We start from the raw sequence: 15,124 nt of genomic DNA, 5'->3' as shown, positions 1-15,124 counted from the left end.
TTTTTCAAAGACCACCTTAAAAAGTATCAGCACAGTGGCAGCAGTGTGCCTAAGAGAGAAAGGCCGTGAAACCATTTCTTAAATTTTCCATCTATACAATGAAGAAGTAAGAGGAAATAAATTTATACATGACATACTGAACTCTTTGAAGTAAAATGATACACAACCTCAAGATGTTGATTTTTTAAAATTTTTAGCCAACTTTTATTTTTATGACTAGAAAAATACATGGGACGTTTAGGACTAATGTGCTGGGCAATTTGCTACTTAGTGATAGTAACACAATCCTGAAAAAGCAAGCACAATTATTCTGTACTTTTTAAAAGTTTTATTCAGCAATAAGACCATAATTTTTCATATTTAAGGAGTATGAAAAATTTGTCGAGTTTTAAAAGCTGAATACATGTAGCGTTGGATCAAGGCACATACAAGACTGGCCAAAGGGCGTACAATGCACTTTGGTTTTTTGTTGAAAAAAAAAAAATCATGGCAACAGAAAAGTGATATGGTTTTTCAACAAGTAATAGCTCACAATTCAGTAGGAAGCTAGAAGGAAATGTTGTTACATTACAAGTTCATTATGTAATATCTGGAAAATTGTGACAGTAATGGGCAGTATTCTTGATCTTTGTAAAAGTAAATTGAACATTTATGTACAGTGTTAAAACCTTTGACATAAACCAGATCTAAATTTGATGTCTAGTATTTATTTTTCTTTAAATTCTCTCTTATTTAAAGAACTACTTTCTCTGGGTTGTTGAGGGGAATCGCTTATAATTACACTACATTTTTAATATGCATAAAATTTCTCTGACATCCTTTATGATAAAAACATCATAAACACTAACAATTTTGTGTTATAAGTCACTTTTCAAAAATCAGGATGGCATAGGCAAAACCAAAATGCAGTTTTGGTATTTATGTTCATTACACTATACAAGTCTAAGTTTTCATGTTTTCCTAAGTACACATTTCCCCCGCAACTTGGAAACACATTTACATTACTGTTTTTGTGAAGTCCTTTATTTTCAAAGCTTTGCTGACAATGGCTTTAACAGACTTCACACTCCTTTTATGCCAGCTGATGTATTCAGTTCAGAAGATATGCTTAACTTTTTTAAGGATAATTAATTTGCCTAGAGCAAAAATGGAGATATGCAGCAGGTTTGATATTGCCCATTACTTCACACACTTTGATTTATTGAATACCACTGGGATAATACAAATTTAATAATTGGAACATTATTTCATAACCATTTTTTAAAATTAAATTTTCTCATTCAGCCATTCAGCCAGTTTTTTTTACATTTTATTAATACCAAAGTGAAAAATGGCCTGTGCTTATACTACAAGGATCTCATGTGAATGCAGTCCTGATTGTTCAACACAGCAAGAAAATTCACTTTCACAGTCAACAAGTCATCTTACTCAGTAGAACACAAAGTAAATGGTTTATAACTCCAATATTTGCAAGGAAAATACAGTACAAATTACTAAAAAATACTAAAATATAGAATTGTGTTCAGGCATCTCCACTACATCAATCGCAGCAGTAACCTGAAATTTGAAACTTTTAATAAAAAGTTCTTAAATATAAATTATATGGCAAATGTACAGTACATTGCTTTTTTCAGTCTCTTTTTCCAGTGTTTTGCAGTAGAACAGGGTTCCTACCATCACCTCCCTTAGGTTTAAAAAACCCAAAACACAAGTCTGCTGCAAGTCCTTCAGCATCATGAGTGTGAGTGATCTGAGTCTGGAATACCACTGTCTCTGTAGCTTCGGTTACTACTGCTTTCACTGTGATTGTTTTTGTACAGATTCATTCCATTAGGAGGAAATATGGTATGTATTACAAACTCTTCCTTCGAGATGGGTTCATTGCTTATTGGTAACATCTGAAAAGAAGTTTCCCTGATTTCCAGGATAGAGTTGTCCTTCTTAGTGCCAGCTTCTGCATAGTCATCCTTTCTTCTCCTCCCTTTGCTATACGCACAGTTCCTTGAGAAAAGCGATCCATTCCTATGAACATACCAACACACTAAAGCAAGAAGGGCAATGGTAACCAGGGCCACAGCTCCACCAATGATGGCAGCCAAAGGTAAATTGGGGTTTTTGTAAGGTTCTTTCTCTTGCTCTCGATTGAGGGTGGTTGTAGGGTTGTACATTCGAAGGGGTGCAGTTTCAGTCTCAATACAAACAGGCGTTTCATCAAATAGGTAGAGGTTACTGGTTTCCATGGGAACCATGCATACTTTATAGGGTGAATCAGGCTCCAGGGCTGTGACCAAGTACTCACTGCGTTCCCCTGTTACAATTGTTTCTGTTATAGATCCAAATGCTGGGCTATGGCCCAGTTTAAGCCAGCTGAGTCTCAAAGCAGTCATAGGTAGAGCAAGTTTCCAAGAGATATGAATTGTATCAGAGGTGACAGATTTCACAGTAATTGTAATTGTTTTTCTTGAGGGACTCCCTGTGGTTTGGTGATCCTTGGTGAGCTTGGGGTTCTTAATATCTGGCTGTTTGGTCACTGGAGCTGGCCACTGTCCTTGGGCAGGATACACTGTGTTGGGTATTGCAGTGGTTATCTGAATGGTGCTTACAATCCCACTGTCCTTACAATCAAACAGTTCTGCATTGAGATCCTTAATAGCCATCCCACGAACTTTTTCTGGGGCTTGGCACATAAGCCCACGCACGTTGACCTTCACAGGTAATGATTGTAACCAGTCACGTACCCATTTCATCTTGCACCCGCAATACCAGGGATTGTTGCGAAGAATCAGTTGTGTTATATTGTCCAAATCATCAAAGATACCCTGAGGTAAATTACTTAGGTTATTATTGGACATATCCAGTCGATAGAGCTGCCTTAGATAAGAAAAAGCATTTGGGGGCACCCGATTGATATGGTTATCTTGAAGATAAAGCTTCCTCAGGTTTGTGCCTGGAAGGTTTACTGGTGCAGCAGTCAGGGAATTCCGCACCAGGGACAGCTCTGTTAAATTAACTAGGTTGAAGAAAACTTTGTCACCTAAACCGTGATTGTTCAACAGGTTTCCATCTAGAACCAGGCGTTTTAGACTGGTGAGACCTTGAAGAGATGGTGATGAAATTGTGGATATGCGATTATCATCCAAGCGTAGTTCTTCTATAGTCCTGGGCAAACCCCAGGGAATTGTGCTAAGGTGGTTGCGGGACAGGAAAAGCAGTCGGAGATAGTTGCTGTCTCGGAATGCTCCCTCTTCTATGCTAACCGCAGAGACAGAGTTGTCATCTAAATGTAATTCTTCCAGATAAGGAATTTTTGAAAGTGAATCATAAGTGATAGTCCTTATGTTATTTTCTTGCAAATGTAACTCTTTTACATACTTTGGGAGGTTGGTAGGAAATTCATCTAAGCTGTTGTGGTATAGGTATATTCTTTCTACTTTCAGCAAGTTTTTCAAATCTGAAGGAATCCCAGCATTATTTATTTGGTTGTTCTGAAGGTAGAGAGTTGTAGCATCCTCTGGTATTCCTGTTGGAATGGATGTCAGAAAGCGATCATTACAGTAAATGAAACCCGCATCGCAGCGACACACAGATGGACAGGATTTAGCCATAACTGATAGAGGTGCTACTTGAAGGAACAGCCCAATTTTAGTCCCGATGAGGAAGATGCTCCAGGCTGGGCTGATCATGGTCAGCAGTGTTGAGGTCTTTATACAAGGTAGCTTCCGTTACTTCAGAACCCTAAAATGAAGTGAGTAAAAAAAGACAGAAAACAATAAGGACAGCATAATGAATATAATGTTTAAAATGAATGTGGAAACTAAAATATCCATTATCACTCTTAATGTTTTAGTTTGTTTTGGGAGAGGGCATAGTCGGGTTTATTGCTAGCTAACAATAGACAGTGTCATATAATCTCTTTACCTTAATGGTTTCTTAATTTCTTTATACCTTAAAAAGTAACATGTCCTAAATCCATTTGATTTTGAAATGTTAAATATAAATGAAGTTTTATTAAATAATCTAAAGTATTTTAATTATACTTTATATCAACCTTATAGACAGTCACTGATCAAGCTAATTGAATATCCATTTCTTTCTTAATATTCATAATAACACCTTGGAATATTATTTGTTATATTTAAAGGTAACCATTTTACTGTTATCAAAAAACCACAAATTTTTATATTTACTTTTTATTAGGCAAAGACTATACAGGTATAGAAAAATGTTATAAAAATATCTATACTCTTCATACTTCATACTTCATAGTTACCCACATCTTGAGATCGTGAATCTCAATTAAACCCATAGTTTGCTTTGATTATTAATATCATTTCATTTTCTTTGGTTATTAATTTTAAGTATCATTTTAAATGGGTGGATTTCTATAAGAAAATAAGAATGAATCCTTCATTTATTTTTGGGAAAGAATTACAAAGCTGATACATCCAGCTAACCTAAGTGGAAAATTTCACTTCATGTTGAACTCTGTCTTTCTTCTGTTTGCATTTTGTTATATGTTTCATACTGCAAGTTTTAATGACTTTGTCCACATTTTTCATTATTTTCTATCTCATAATGTGTTTTCACAGTGCATTCATATTTCTTTAAATTCTAACCTAGAATATAAATCAACTTTTTCTATGGCTGGCACAGTACAGAGTTATACTGACGTATTGTGTAATATAATATTTTGTGTCCTTTTAAGTATTAATTAGCCTTTGTAATTTTAGGCATGAAAATAAAATACTTTGTTTTTCCTACCTTATTGAACGATGTGAGTAAATTTTGCGGGGGTGAATATCCAATGCACATATATTATTTTCCTGGTGAGGGGCTGGGACTTATAAACTTTTGTTTAGTCCTTGGAAATGTTCTTCACCGTTTATTCAAGTAATCCTATGCCGCACACACCTCCAGATCAGGCTTGCTGTTGTCAATGAACATTCCAGCTGCGGTTCAGCATGGTGGGCAAGCTCATTAAAGTGGGGGCAGAAACAATTCTGCTTCCTGTTACTATGTAGGACACATGGCTTCCTATGTATTTTTTTTTTTCTTTCTGATAGAGTTTCTGTGTGAGGGTTCCTTTTGTGTAGCTTAATTCCCTTAGTGGAAATTGCCCTCTTTGAAATTCTTATTGGCTCTTCTGTGCAATGTGGTCAGAGATAGTAACTTCAGATCCTCATGAAGAAAGCCATTCATGATGCTAAGGCCTGTATAGTAAAAGGTTTTTCAGGCAGTTACCCCCTATCTTTATTCCCATCCAGGATTATCCAAGTATAAACTTTGTACAGTAGCTACATCCTGAGGTATGATTACCTGCTGTGAAATAGCTATTTCCAGCTTTTGCTTCTTGCTGATTTTTCAGAATGTCTGGTGCAGTCACGTTATACAAGAACAGGTATTCTCTTTTAAGAAGTAAAGGAAACTAAATTCTTCATGGAAAGAAAACGAGGCATACTAAATTTCCTTTATATTTATCTTCCTTAAAATATACTGGGACTGAGCATCTCCTGTGAAAGTAGAAGGTTTTAATGAACTATTAATAATGAACTTTAACATACTAGAGAAATTTCCTAGACATTTAATTTCAATGTCTTAAAACAACACATCTTTCATCATAGTGGTTAGTCAAAAGGGATAGGTTGACCTCTTTGTTTTTAGACTTCTCATTTTCTTATATAAATAAAGTAGGAGCCAAAGTTGAGATTGTCATCAAACAGATAATTTCTATTATATGATTGTGTCACTTTGAATTAAACACCATGGCTTTCAAATTCAAGCCAGTCTTTAAAAATTTACTTTGAAATCATATGCATAAAATGATAAAATGTTTAAAAAGAAGAAAACAAGTACATGTCAAAGAGGTGAGCAAATACATTAACAAATATTTTTGACAGAAATGCCAAGGTAACTTTTTAGGCATTTCTGAACATGATTTAACAAAGTCACACAATCCACAATTTACAGTTGAAAAGACTATGTTAAAAGCTTTTCTGTTGATTTGCTCAGTGCCCTGTTTGATTCTTCCTGCAGGTCTCAATTTTCCCAACTGCAGAATGTCGACACCATCCCCTTTCTCTTTAGGGGTACATCTAAGGACTACTTATTGATCTTGAAACTCTAAGCACTCAGGTGTTCTTGCCCAAAAGATGACATAGAAGTTCAAGTCATGTTTAGTTTTTCTGGAGAATACTGTTCTAATTTTCTTTTAGTATACTGAGTTTGAAAAAAAAATTTTGTATTTGAAATAGAAAGGACACTATTATTTCGATCTCCTTGTAGTGACCATTAGGAAAGCACATCAAAACCAGATGGGGCATTTCTCTCTAGGTTCATACATGAATATGCCAATTTTTAATAAGTGTATCATTTCTGAAAGAAGACTTTTGGCTTGGCTTGACTAAAGAGATCTTTGAATTTAATGTTGACTGCTTTGCCCATTATCAAATATGCATGAAGATTTTTTAAGAGTTTGGAGGAGGTGAGTAATATTCCAATTGGTTATAAAGGATCATCCACTCTGATACTTTGTATATATGTAGGGAACATTTGAGTATCCTGGAAAGATGTGACCCTGAAAGTAAGGACTAAAGTAGTAGCAATTTGCTTCTCCCACAGTTACTACCTAACATCCAGCAAGGATAGCATCTGTTCCATAATTCAAATGCTCTGCTGAACGAGTATGTTAAATAAGGCCACAATTTGTGTTTCTGGTTCTCTCCAAAAATTCAGTTTATTTTAGTTTGCTAACTGCATACCAACATGGTCATAGGCTGTATTAACAGAAGAAAAGTGAAAAAAATTACAGATACATATAATTTATTATTTAGGCAACTTGAAACAAAACTAGCAGTTAGCAGATGGATCAAACAATCTCTAGTGAATATTGCAAAGTGCCCACAGAGGAAAGTTTAAATGATTTATTGTTTAATGTGAGGTTTTACTGTGATGCCTTTAGGGCTTTGCTCGTTATTGTCAAATTCCAATAGTATCTTTTCTTGAAAACTGTTGCTTTCTCAGTGTGTGAAAATGGAAAACCAAGCTGTTGAAATTATAATTACAAGGTTACTTTTTAAAGTATCTTCTGTAAAAGTTTTTTAAACTTGAAAATTATTCAACATATAAAATAATGTGGTTAAGTTTAGAAAACAACAACTTATGTTAAATTGCATTAGAAACTAATTAAAAACCATTATAAAAATACAAGTGAGAACCTGCTTAAAATGTTATCAAGAGTCAAGCATTTCTGATATTCCAGGGATGATAGTGAGGCAATAGATACTTGAGATGATGAATCTGCTCATTTTGGGGATTTAAAAACTGATCATTCCCTGAGTCAGGTCAGACCACAGTGTGTCCAAGGTGATGATCATAATGATAACCAGACATAAAATAAATGTCTTTTATCTTGTATCTGAACTATGTATTTTTCACCAAATTAGGCTCTAACAATATGTATTGATTTTCACATTTTTAACCCAGACAATGAAAGAGTTCTAAATTGGTGTGAAAAGATGGAAGATTAATTTGTTTATTTTACCTGTTTTACATTTGTGAAGCTGCTTCCTCTATTCTGTTTGATATGCAAACTCACATTTGCCATTCATACAATAGTGGTGATAATGTGGGATTAACAGAAAGCCTTAAATCTCATTAAGTTCTTGGAAAATGTCATTCTTTTCTCCCCACATTGTATTTAAATAAAAGGAAAAACATAAAACAGGTTTCTTAGGAGAGAAGGATACTCTTTCAGAAATGAAGGTTACATTCAGAGCTACTTTCATATGCCCCTACTCCCTTTACCTAGGCTCAAAACCATTCATGTTTGACTACATTTTATATCTTCTCTTTCCCATTTATGTTTGAAACTGTAGTGCTAAACAGATTTTTGGGTTTTGGTTTTGGCATGTTAAAGTCTACAAGGACCTCTTCATCAAAAATAAACGATCTTCTCCTGTGCTTTGACTTTCCCCTTTCTGAGCTGGATCTACATATTTGCACACCTAGAAATACTGTAGTCAAATGTCGATGATGAAAAGAAAAATGACCCCCACTGGCATGGACACTGTGGCCAGGTTTCCACAACACTGACTTCAGAGCCTTTCTGTCTGCCTAGGCTTGAAAGGCCATTACTTCTGAACAAAATGAATCGATCTTTTAGAAAAATACTGTTAATGGGGTAACTTGGGGGAAAAACATAAATGGAGCCCTGGTAACTTAATGGAATGTTTAAAAAAATTTTTTAATGGAATCATTATTTAACTATAAAACACTTAAAACTGTAGTAAAAAGAAGAAAAACATAATCACCTCACTGATGAATCAGATTTTTAATAGGGATCCTTATATTCATATTCAGTTTCTTTTTACAAACAAAAATTGTGGATTTTTTTTTTTGCATTTATAATGTAATCATCAAGTCTGAAAAGCTTCCAATTTATTTCCATGGTACACGCAATAAAACATGTAAATAGGTAAGGATACTATTTTAGGAAAACTAATATAAGAAGTTGTATCTGAATAGAAAACTGATATTTAAATAAAATCAAGAACTTGCGGCAATCTACATGTTTATATGATTTCTTCCCTGCTACTACAATATTTTGGAGCTGGGAGTGTTATGAGAAGGTATTTCTTATGTTTTGAGAATATTACTTAGATTAAGATGAAGCTATATAATAGTAGTGCTAACTTCTTATTTATGCCTTAGATTTAAATTGATTTTGATTTGACCTGTTTGATCATTACTCATTTTTGAAAAATACTAATTCAAGTATGAGGTTTTGAGATTTTAGTTTCTTTTTTAATGATTTCTCCCACAGAATGATTTCTTAATGCTGGGGACTTTTAAAAATATTCAGTCTAAAATATAATGGCATGTAGAACTTTTAATCCAAGTTAGTTGCATTGTTTTAAGCAAAACCTTGAAGCTAAAAAAAACTCATGCCTAAACAAACGTATCCAACTTTGTGAATATTTCTAGGTAAACTGGAATTTATACAATCATAATTTAGAGTATTAGGAAGGTAATTTATTTATGAAGGCTTAAATTGCTGCTAAAAAAGCTCAACCTATGAATGCTAAGTCTTTGCAACAACAAACGGTATTTCAAATAAACTACATATATGGTTAAACTGAAAAACTGGAGTACATCAGGTTAGTTGATAGTGACAGCAAAATGCTTTCTAAGCAGCCTGTCTGGTAGTTAAATTTTCCACGATCATCAGATTTCAGGAAAGTTCCAATTCTTTTGTTTAATGCCAGGCAAGCAGAAGGACCTCTAACTCTCCTCTTGAGAGTCATGAAGTCTGAAGGGTTTGCTGAGAGGCAGAGAAGCAAGTGTGCCTTTTCATACTTGGTTTTATCCAGACTATTTTCTAGCCTGAACAAGGTCCTTGTTTCATTTATGGAAAATAGGGGATAATATTTCCAATGCTAAGTATTTTTACTTTTTCTGTTACTGGTTCTTTTCCCCGGTACGTTTGTGACAAATGAATTGAATTCTGCTTCATTTATTTTGGCTTGTAAAGTTAAATCAAGCATCCTTAAAACAAAAAGGCAAACTGGGATATTATCCTTCAGCATAGTGAATGCTGCTTCCTTTTATGATATGAAACCCAAAGTAAATGAATTAGAGAACAAGACTTGTAAGAACGAGTACGATATTAATTTAGAGAGTGGTGAAGGTAAGTGGTATAGAGTTTGGGGTAGGGGCATGCTTTAAATTTGTGCTGACTTTTGAGCAAAAGGAATTAAAAGTGCGCCTACTTTTGTTAAACCACATTTTACCATTGCAGACTTTAAATTCCTTTTTAACTGTGTGAGTACAACTTGGTTGATGTGCTTTAAATTTCTAATATTTAAGTTTCCATACAGTAGTTCAGCAAATAGATTTATTTTAGTCTACTGTGTGGCAAGCACTATACTGGTCGGTGAGACCACCTGAAGTCATAAAATACATTGTTTTTCATGTACAAGTAGGGTATTACTTAAACCAGATGAAGAGGAAGAAAATCAACAACACATAAACTGATCAATCCACAGTCCAGTGGCACACTTTAAAAATGGTTTTTAACCAAATGTGGTCTGTGGGTTTTCTCTTCAAAGTTGCCACGGTAACTTGTGCACATGTAAAGTGAAAGAATAAAGAACAAAAGCTGTCATTGTCTCATCAAATGAGAGCAATTTCTCCCTCCTTTCATTTAAACAGACTAATACCTGCAGAAAGCTTTTTATACATCCCTGACACTTGATTTTAGGGTAGGAAAGAGATTCTGCATATGCAAAACAAATGAAATTTTAGCTTTTGCTTAAATTATACTCTATTGCTTTCTACTTAAAATCTGTTTTCTCTGGGATTTTCGTAAATAGATAACTCAAAGTTTTTTTCTTACACAACATAAACATAGCTTTGAAAACTGTCCTTTAGTGTCATGTTTAACCAAATTTAGTGATGTCGGTCTGTATTTTGAAACTGGAAAATACTTTCTGAAATGTGTATTATCCATTTTCTTAAGAGGAAGAATGCTGTTTCAGAAGACCAACTCTTTGTTGGAAATTTATTTGTTGACTTTCAGTAAATTTTTGAAATGGTGCAATGTTAGAAGGAGCTGAGAAACATCCGTTTTTATACTCTGAAGAGAAAATGCAGTTTTGAGGATTAATATTGCTGAGAGATTTTTACTGTAGAGTTTTTGCCCGCTGGGGGGTGGTACACTCTACCAGAACACTGCTTTCAGAAGCCGCAAGTCAGATGTTGGCTGCTGCTGGCCAGTTTTTCTCTGGTTTAATTACAACAAAGCCTCCCGTTGAGAAGAACAGTGAAGGCCTCTGGGGCAAAAGGTGGGGGGTGGGAGGGTAGGGGGAAGGAGGAAAGAAGGAGGGGAGAAATTATGGCCTTTGAAAAATTTACTGAATCTTATTTCCATTGTCGACTTTATTTATGGTAGTCTTCGTTTGACTTTAAACAGTTATTTCTAATGCTTTTTTTTTTTTAAATAGATGAGTTTGAATAAAAGAATATATAAGGGGATCTATTCCGAATTTTTAAGTTAGCTCTGAATTTTGCCAGTAATCAATCACATTCTTTGTTATATAGCCCACCCACCTTAAAAAGAGGCATAAAAGTTAAGAAATGACTGAAATGGCAACTATAAACCAAATATGTGTTTTAGTGACCAGATTTAATATTGGTATGAACATTGGCATATCAAAAATGAAAAGCAAGAAAGAAGAAACATTAATATATTATTAAGACAAGGCAAATTCCCTGCACTGATTTTTGTAGGGCTTAAAATTGTTCAAAATAATCCAGAAAGAGGAGGAAGCCTTAGGGTGTGTGGCCAAGTAAAGCACAGAAAAATCTCTCTGCAGTGCACTTGCATATTTAAAGCTGATTATTGTATTTTTCGTCAAGAGAGACTGAATGTTCATTAGGGTCTTGTGTCCCTAGGCAGGAGATGCTGAGCATAATTGGAGTTTCTATTTGATTGGGCAATACAGTCTAGAGAAGAAACTGGGGTAAAGATAATTAATAGCTTGCTAACAAAGTCTGACAGCCACAAGATTTCAACCAAATTTATTTCACACTGCTTCATTTAGCTCTGAAAAAGTTTTGATAGAATTGTAGGCTCTTTAATTAACACTTAAAAGCAAAAGAAACATACCTTCTATTTTGCTGCCACCTTTAGTTATGACAAATTTTCTTACTGTTTTTCTTCTTTTTGTAAAAACTTTATTTGCTACCCAATTATACATTTCACAAACGTTATGTTTGGGAAGTGTTTAATTGTGCATTTTGAACCCAGTCATAATTGATTTTAAAGGGTGGGGTGCAGCGAAATGAAAAACCCAATTAATAACTGGTAGACAGTTATACAGAACCACGATATTAATGAATTCATTATGTTTATTCATTCACTAATATTTCGCTGATCCTTGGACTTGATGTGTTTTGGCTGTGCTCTTCAAAAAATCAATTTTAGTTTTCTTAGTTAAATCTATGCATTTTTATAACCCGGTTTTTATTTCAGGGTGATAAATAGATGTACGTTTGTCTGTGTGTGTATATATGTGTCCAAACTAAGGGGCATATCTCTGATTTAATTTTCCCATGGTAAAAACCTGGCATATTATCATTAATATTTGTGGTAGTTGGTAATGTTGATATTATTGTGGTACTTTTAAAGGATTCATTTTTCTTTACTCATTTCAGAAGAGATGAATATTAGTCCTCTGTCACTTTGGGTCAAGTATAGGTGATTCCCCCTGAATATAGGCAAATTTATTCTTTATGTTTAGGCTGGTCAGGATATTTTTATGCAGTTAGAGATAAATGAAAGGCATTGCTACAGCTGAAGGACTTTTCTAGTGGCTTTATTTATGTTGTTTCTGGATAATAAAATAACATAGATGAGCATTTTAAAGGAGACAGATATATTAAGACTATTTAAAATAGCCTTATTATTAAAACCATTAGAGAATTTGGACTAACAATTGAAAAAAAAAATCAAGTTTTTTTTTTGTTTAAATTCTAAATAAAATAACAAAAAAGAACCCCCCAGACGTTGAGAAGACATGGATGGGCCTGTTGCACTCTTTACCTATATGCAACCATTTTGTTTCAGAACTAATTTAGTGAAAAATTTTTTTTGAGAAGATACATTTAACTACTTTTTCAAGCTTTGTAGTATAAATGCATTTCTTCCAATATAAGATTTTCCTATTATAAGTTGCAAAGAATGGATCCTCTGCAAAACCCACTTGATGAGGGCTCTACTCATTTATTTTTCTTTCCTGCCACTCCAAACTCACTGCATACATCAGGCATAGCTTCCAGGGTGAGCTTTGTTAGTTTTTCTGAGTAGACTTAGCCATTTACTATGCTAGTCACATACCACACTTGCCTAAGCAATGGATTTTGGCGTTCTATTGAAGAGGGAATATGGTTTGGAAGAGAGTCTCCCCCTCCTCTGAGTTCAATTTACCAGTTGAGATTTGCAAGCCTGAAATGCTTGAAGCAGCTCAGGCACCATAGCAGTGCAATGGTGCACTTTAAAATCTAGGTGTAGCTGTTAATCCTTTACAGAGGCACATAAGTCTCTAGGAGCAGCTCGGCTAGCTGTGAGCAAGATGTATGCTTTTCATGTACTGCGTACTCATGGGCTGAGGGATTATTGATTTTCTTTCACAGTTGTAAAAACAGCAATTGGTGATCATACCACACATACAGTACACACCAAGTTAGCAGGACCTTTTGCTTTTCTATCTGTGAAGAATCTCCTTGTATTCTTTGATATTTAACACTGAACTTTCCAACTTGCTGTTTTCCATAAGGCTCTTTTCAAATAGCAATTACTCGAGACAGAAAATAGCCACTTACTATCTTTTATAAATGAAAGAAGGTTCTAATAAACTTCTTGCATTTGGCCATATAGTGAAATTTTTCTTTGCTGGCTTGCACACACATATATTGCTTTTTCTGGTGACAGAGCAAACGTTCCTATTTGGATTTCTCATAGTATCCAGTCGTTTCTTTCTAGAGAGTAAAACCAAGCAAACTTTCTGGGACAATCATAAGAAAAAACATGGAAAACACTTACCAGGAAGATGAGAAAAAGCAATCCTATATACACTGCCGCTATAGCTGTAATTCCATTGACTGTGAATTGGAGTAATAGCCCTCCCCCGTCTCCCAAGCTCTGCGTCCAGTCCACACAAAGCCCACGGCAGCTGCAGGCTGAGCTTGTCCTGCTTCAGATAACTCCTACACTGAGGAGTGAGCGAGGGAGAGCATTCCAGTTTACTGCACACAGCCCACCTCCAAGTCTGAAGTTTAAAGCTTCACCTCGCAGTGGTTGAAGAAGGGGGTGATGTCATAGATGGGCAGGACTTAGCCAAGCTCTTGTTCAGTGAGGTAACTGGATAATCAGACAGATGAGCTTTGCAAACGCTAGAGGGGGCGAGAGCAGCCGAAATGAAGCATCAGCCTGCCAAAGCTAGGATGCCATTTGGTTTGTAGGCAGCCCTTTGGAATCTCAACATTTTCTAAAGTTTACTACAAGGCAGTGGCAGCATACTTATATATATTTTTAAAAAGCATGTTAGAAAGATATTTTTAAGATCACAATAGAAAAACCCAGGTTTTGTTTTATTTTTAAACCATCTGTATTGAAAAGAAGTTAACCAAAATCAAATTAGTTTTATTGTTCACTAGCTAAAATAATGTTATAATTGTGGAAGATGTAGGCCAGTAATCCCAACTGTGAATATTTATTCATTTATTGAACAAATGAATAAAAAGCAGGTTCAAATATATACATCAGGGTTGGTTACGGTGGCTCATGCCTATAATTCCAGTGCTTTGGGAGGCCAAGGTGGGCGGATCACCCGAGGTCAGGAGTTCGAGACCAGCCTGACCAACATGGAGAAAAAATTAGCTGGGCGTGGTGGTGGGCGCCTGTAATCCCAGCTACTTGGGAGGCTGAAGCAGGAGAATCACTTGAACCCAGGAGGCAGAGGTTGCAGTGAGCCAAGATTGTACCATTGCACTCCAGCCTGGGCAACAAGAGCAAAATTCTGCCTCAAAAAAAAAAAAAAAAAAAAAATATATATATATATATATATATGTGTGTGTGTGTGTGTGTGTATGTATGTGTGTGTATATATGTGTGTGTGTGTATATGTGTGTGTGTATATATATACACATACATATATATACACGTCACTGATTCATTTAGTTATGGGAAGGGCAATAGGAATGCCAAACGATTTTTTTAAATGGCAATAAATGGTCTGTCCTTTTGGAGGTGAAGAAGTTACTGTTCTCTAAGTTTTAGAAAATGAAAGTATGTTTTATGTACTTCTACTACATGTTTATATTATTTAAAATGGATTATTTATATTTAACGATCCCCAATAAAATGTTTTTAAAAAATTAAGTAGAATATTTTCCTTTCTAAATGTTTTTGCTGATCTGAGCATGGGTTTACATATAAACATCTTAAGAAAAAATCTTTCAGGGTGGTTTGCCTGGATTGAAATTATTTTATTTTAATTTAGGTACATGAATAAGCACTGGACAGTTGTAAGACATGGATATTATAAATTTCTATGTCTAATGAACA

At 34.9% G+C, this 15,124-nt stretch overlaps 2 protein-coding genes across 6 annotated transcripts in view; one reads left to right on the top strand and one right to left on the bottom strand.

Moving 5' to 3' along the window:
- Positions 1–15,124, top strand: part of MACROD2 (mono-ADP ribosylhydrolase 2) — a 2,106,139-nt gene that overhangs the window by 368,806 nt on the left and 1,722,209 nt on the right. The window lies entirely within an intron of this gene.
- FLRT3 (fibronectin leucine rich transmembrane protein 3) lies at positions 179–13,864 on the bottom strand. 2 transcript variants are annotated; one of them, XM_031934692.1, is made up of 2 exons: positions 5,317–5,448; positions 179–3,735 (listed from the first exon to the last, which is right to left on the bottom strand). In XM_031934692.1, the coding sequence occupies exon 2, from the start codon at positions 3,681–3,683 to the stop codon at positions 1,734–1,736; it is 1,950 nt and encodes a 649-aa protein (XP_031790552.1). In that variant the 5' UTR covers positions 3,684–3,735; positions 5,317–5,448; the 3' UTR covers positions 179–1,733. The 2 variants fall into 2 exon arrangements, with proteins under 2 accessions (XP_031790552.1, XP_023073589.1); XM_023217821.1 differs by lacking the exon at positions 5,317–5,448 and adding an exon at positions 13,601–13,864 and having other exon boundaries at positions 1,602–3,735.

Source organism: Piliocolobus tephrosceles, chromosome 20 (genome assembly GCF_002776525.5).
Source record: "Piliocolobus tephrosceles isolate RC106 chromosome 20, ASM277652v3, whole genome shotgun sequence".
In the NCBI taxonomy this organism is placed as follows: Eukaryota; Metazoa; Chordata; class Mammalia; order Primates; family Cercopithecidae; genus Piliocolobus; species Piliocolobus tephrosceles.
The sequence above is the reverse complement of the archived record's forward strand: the minus strand, read 5'-3'. Positions and strand labels throughout refer to the sequence as shown.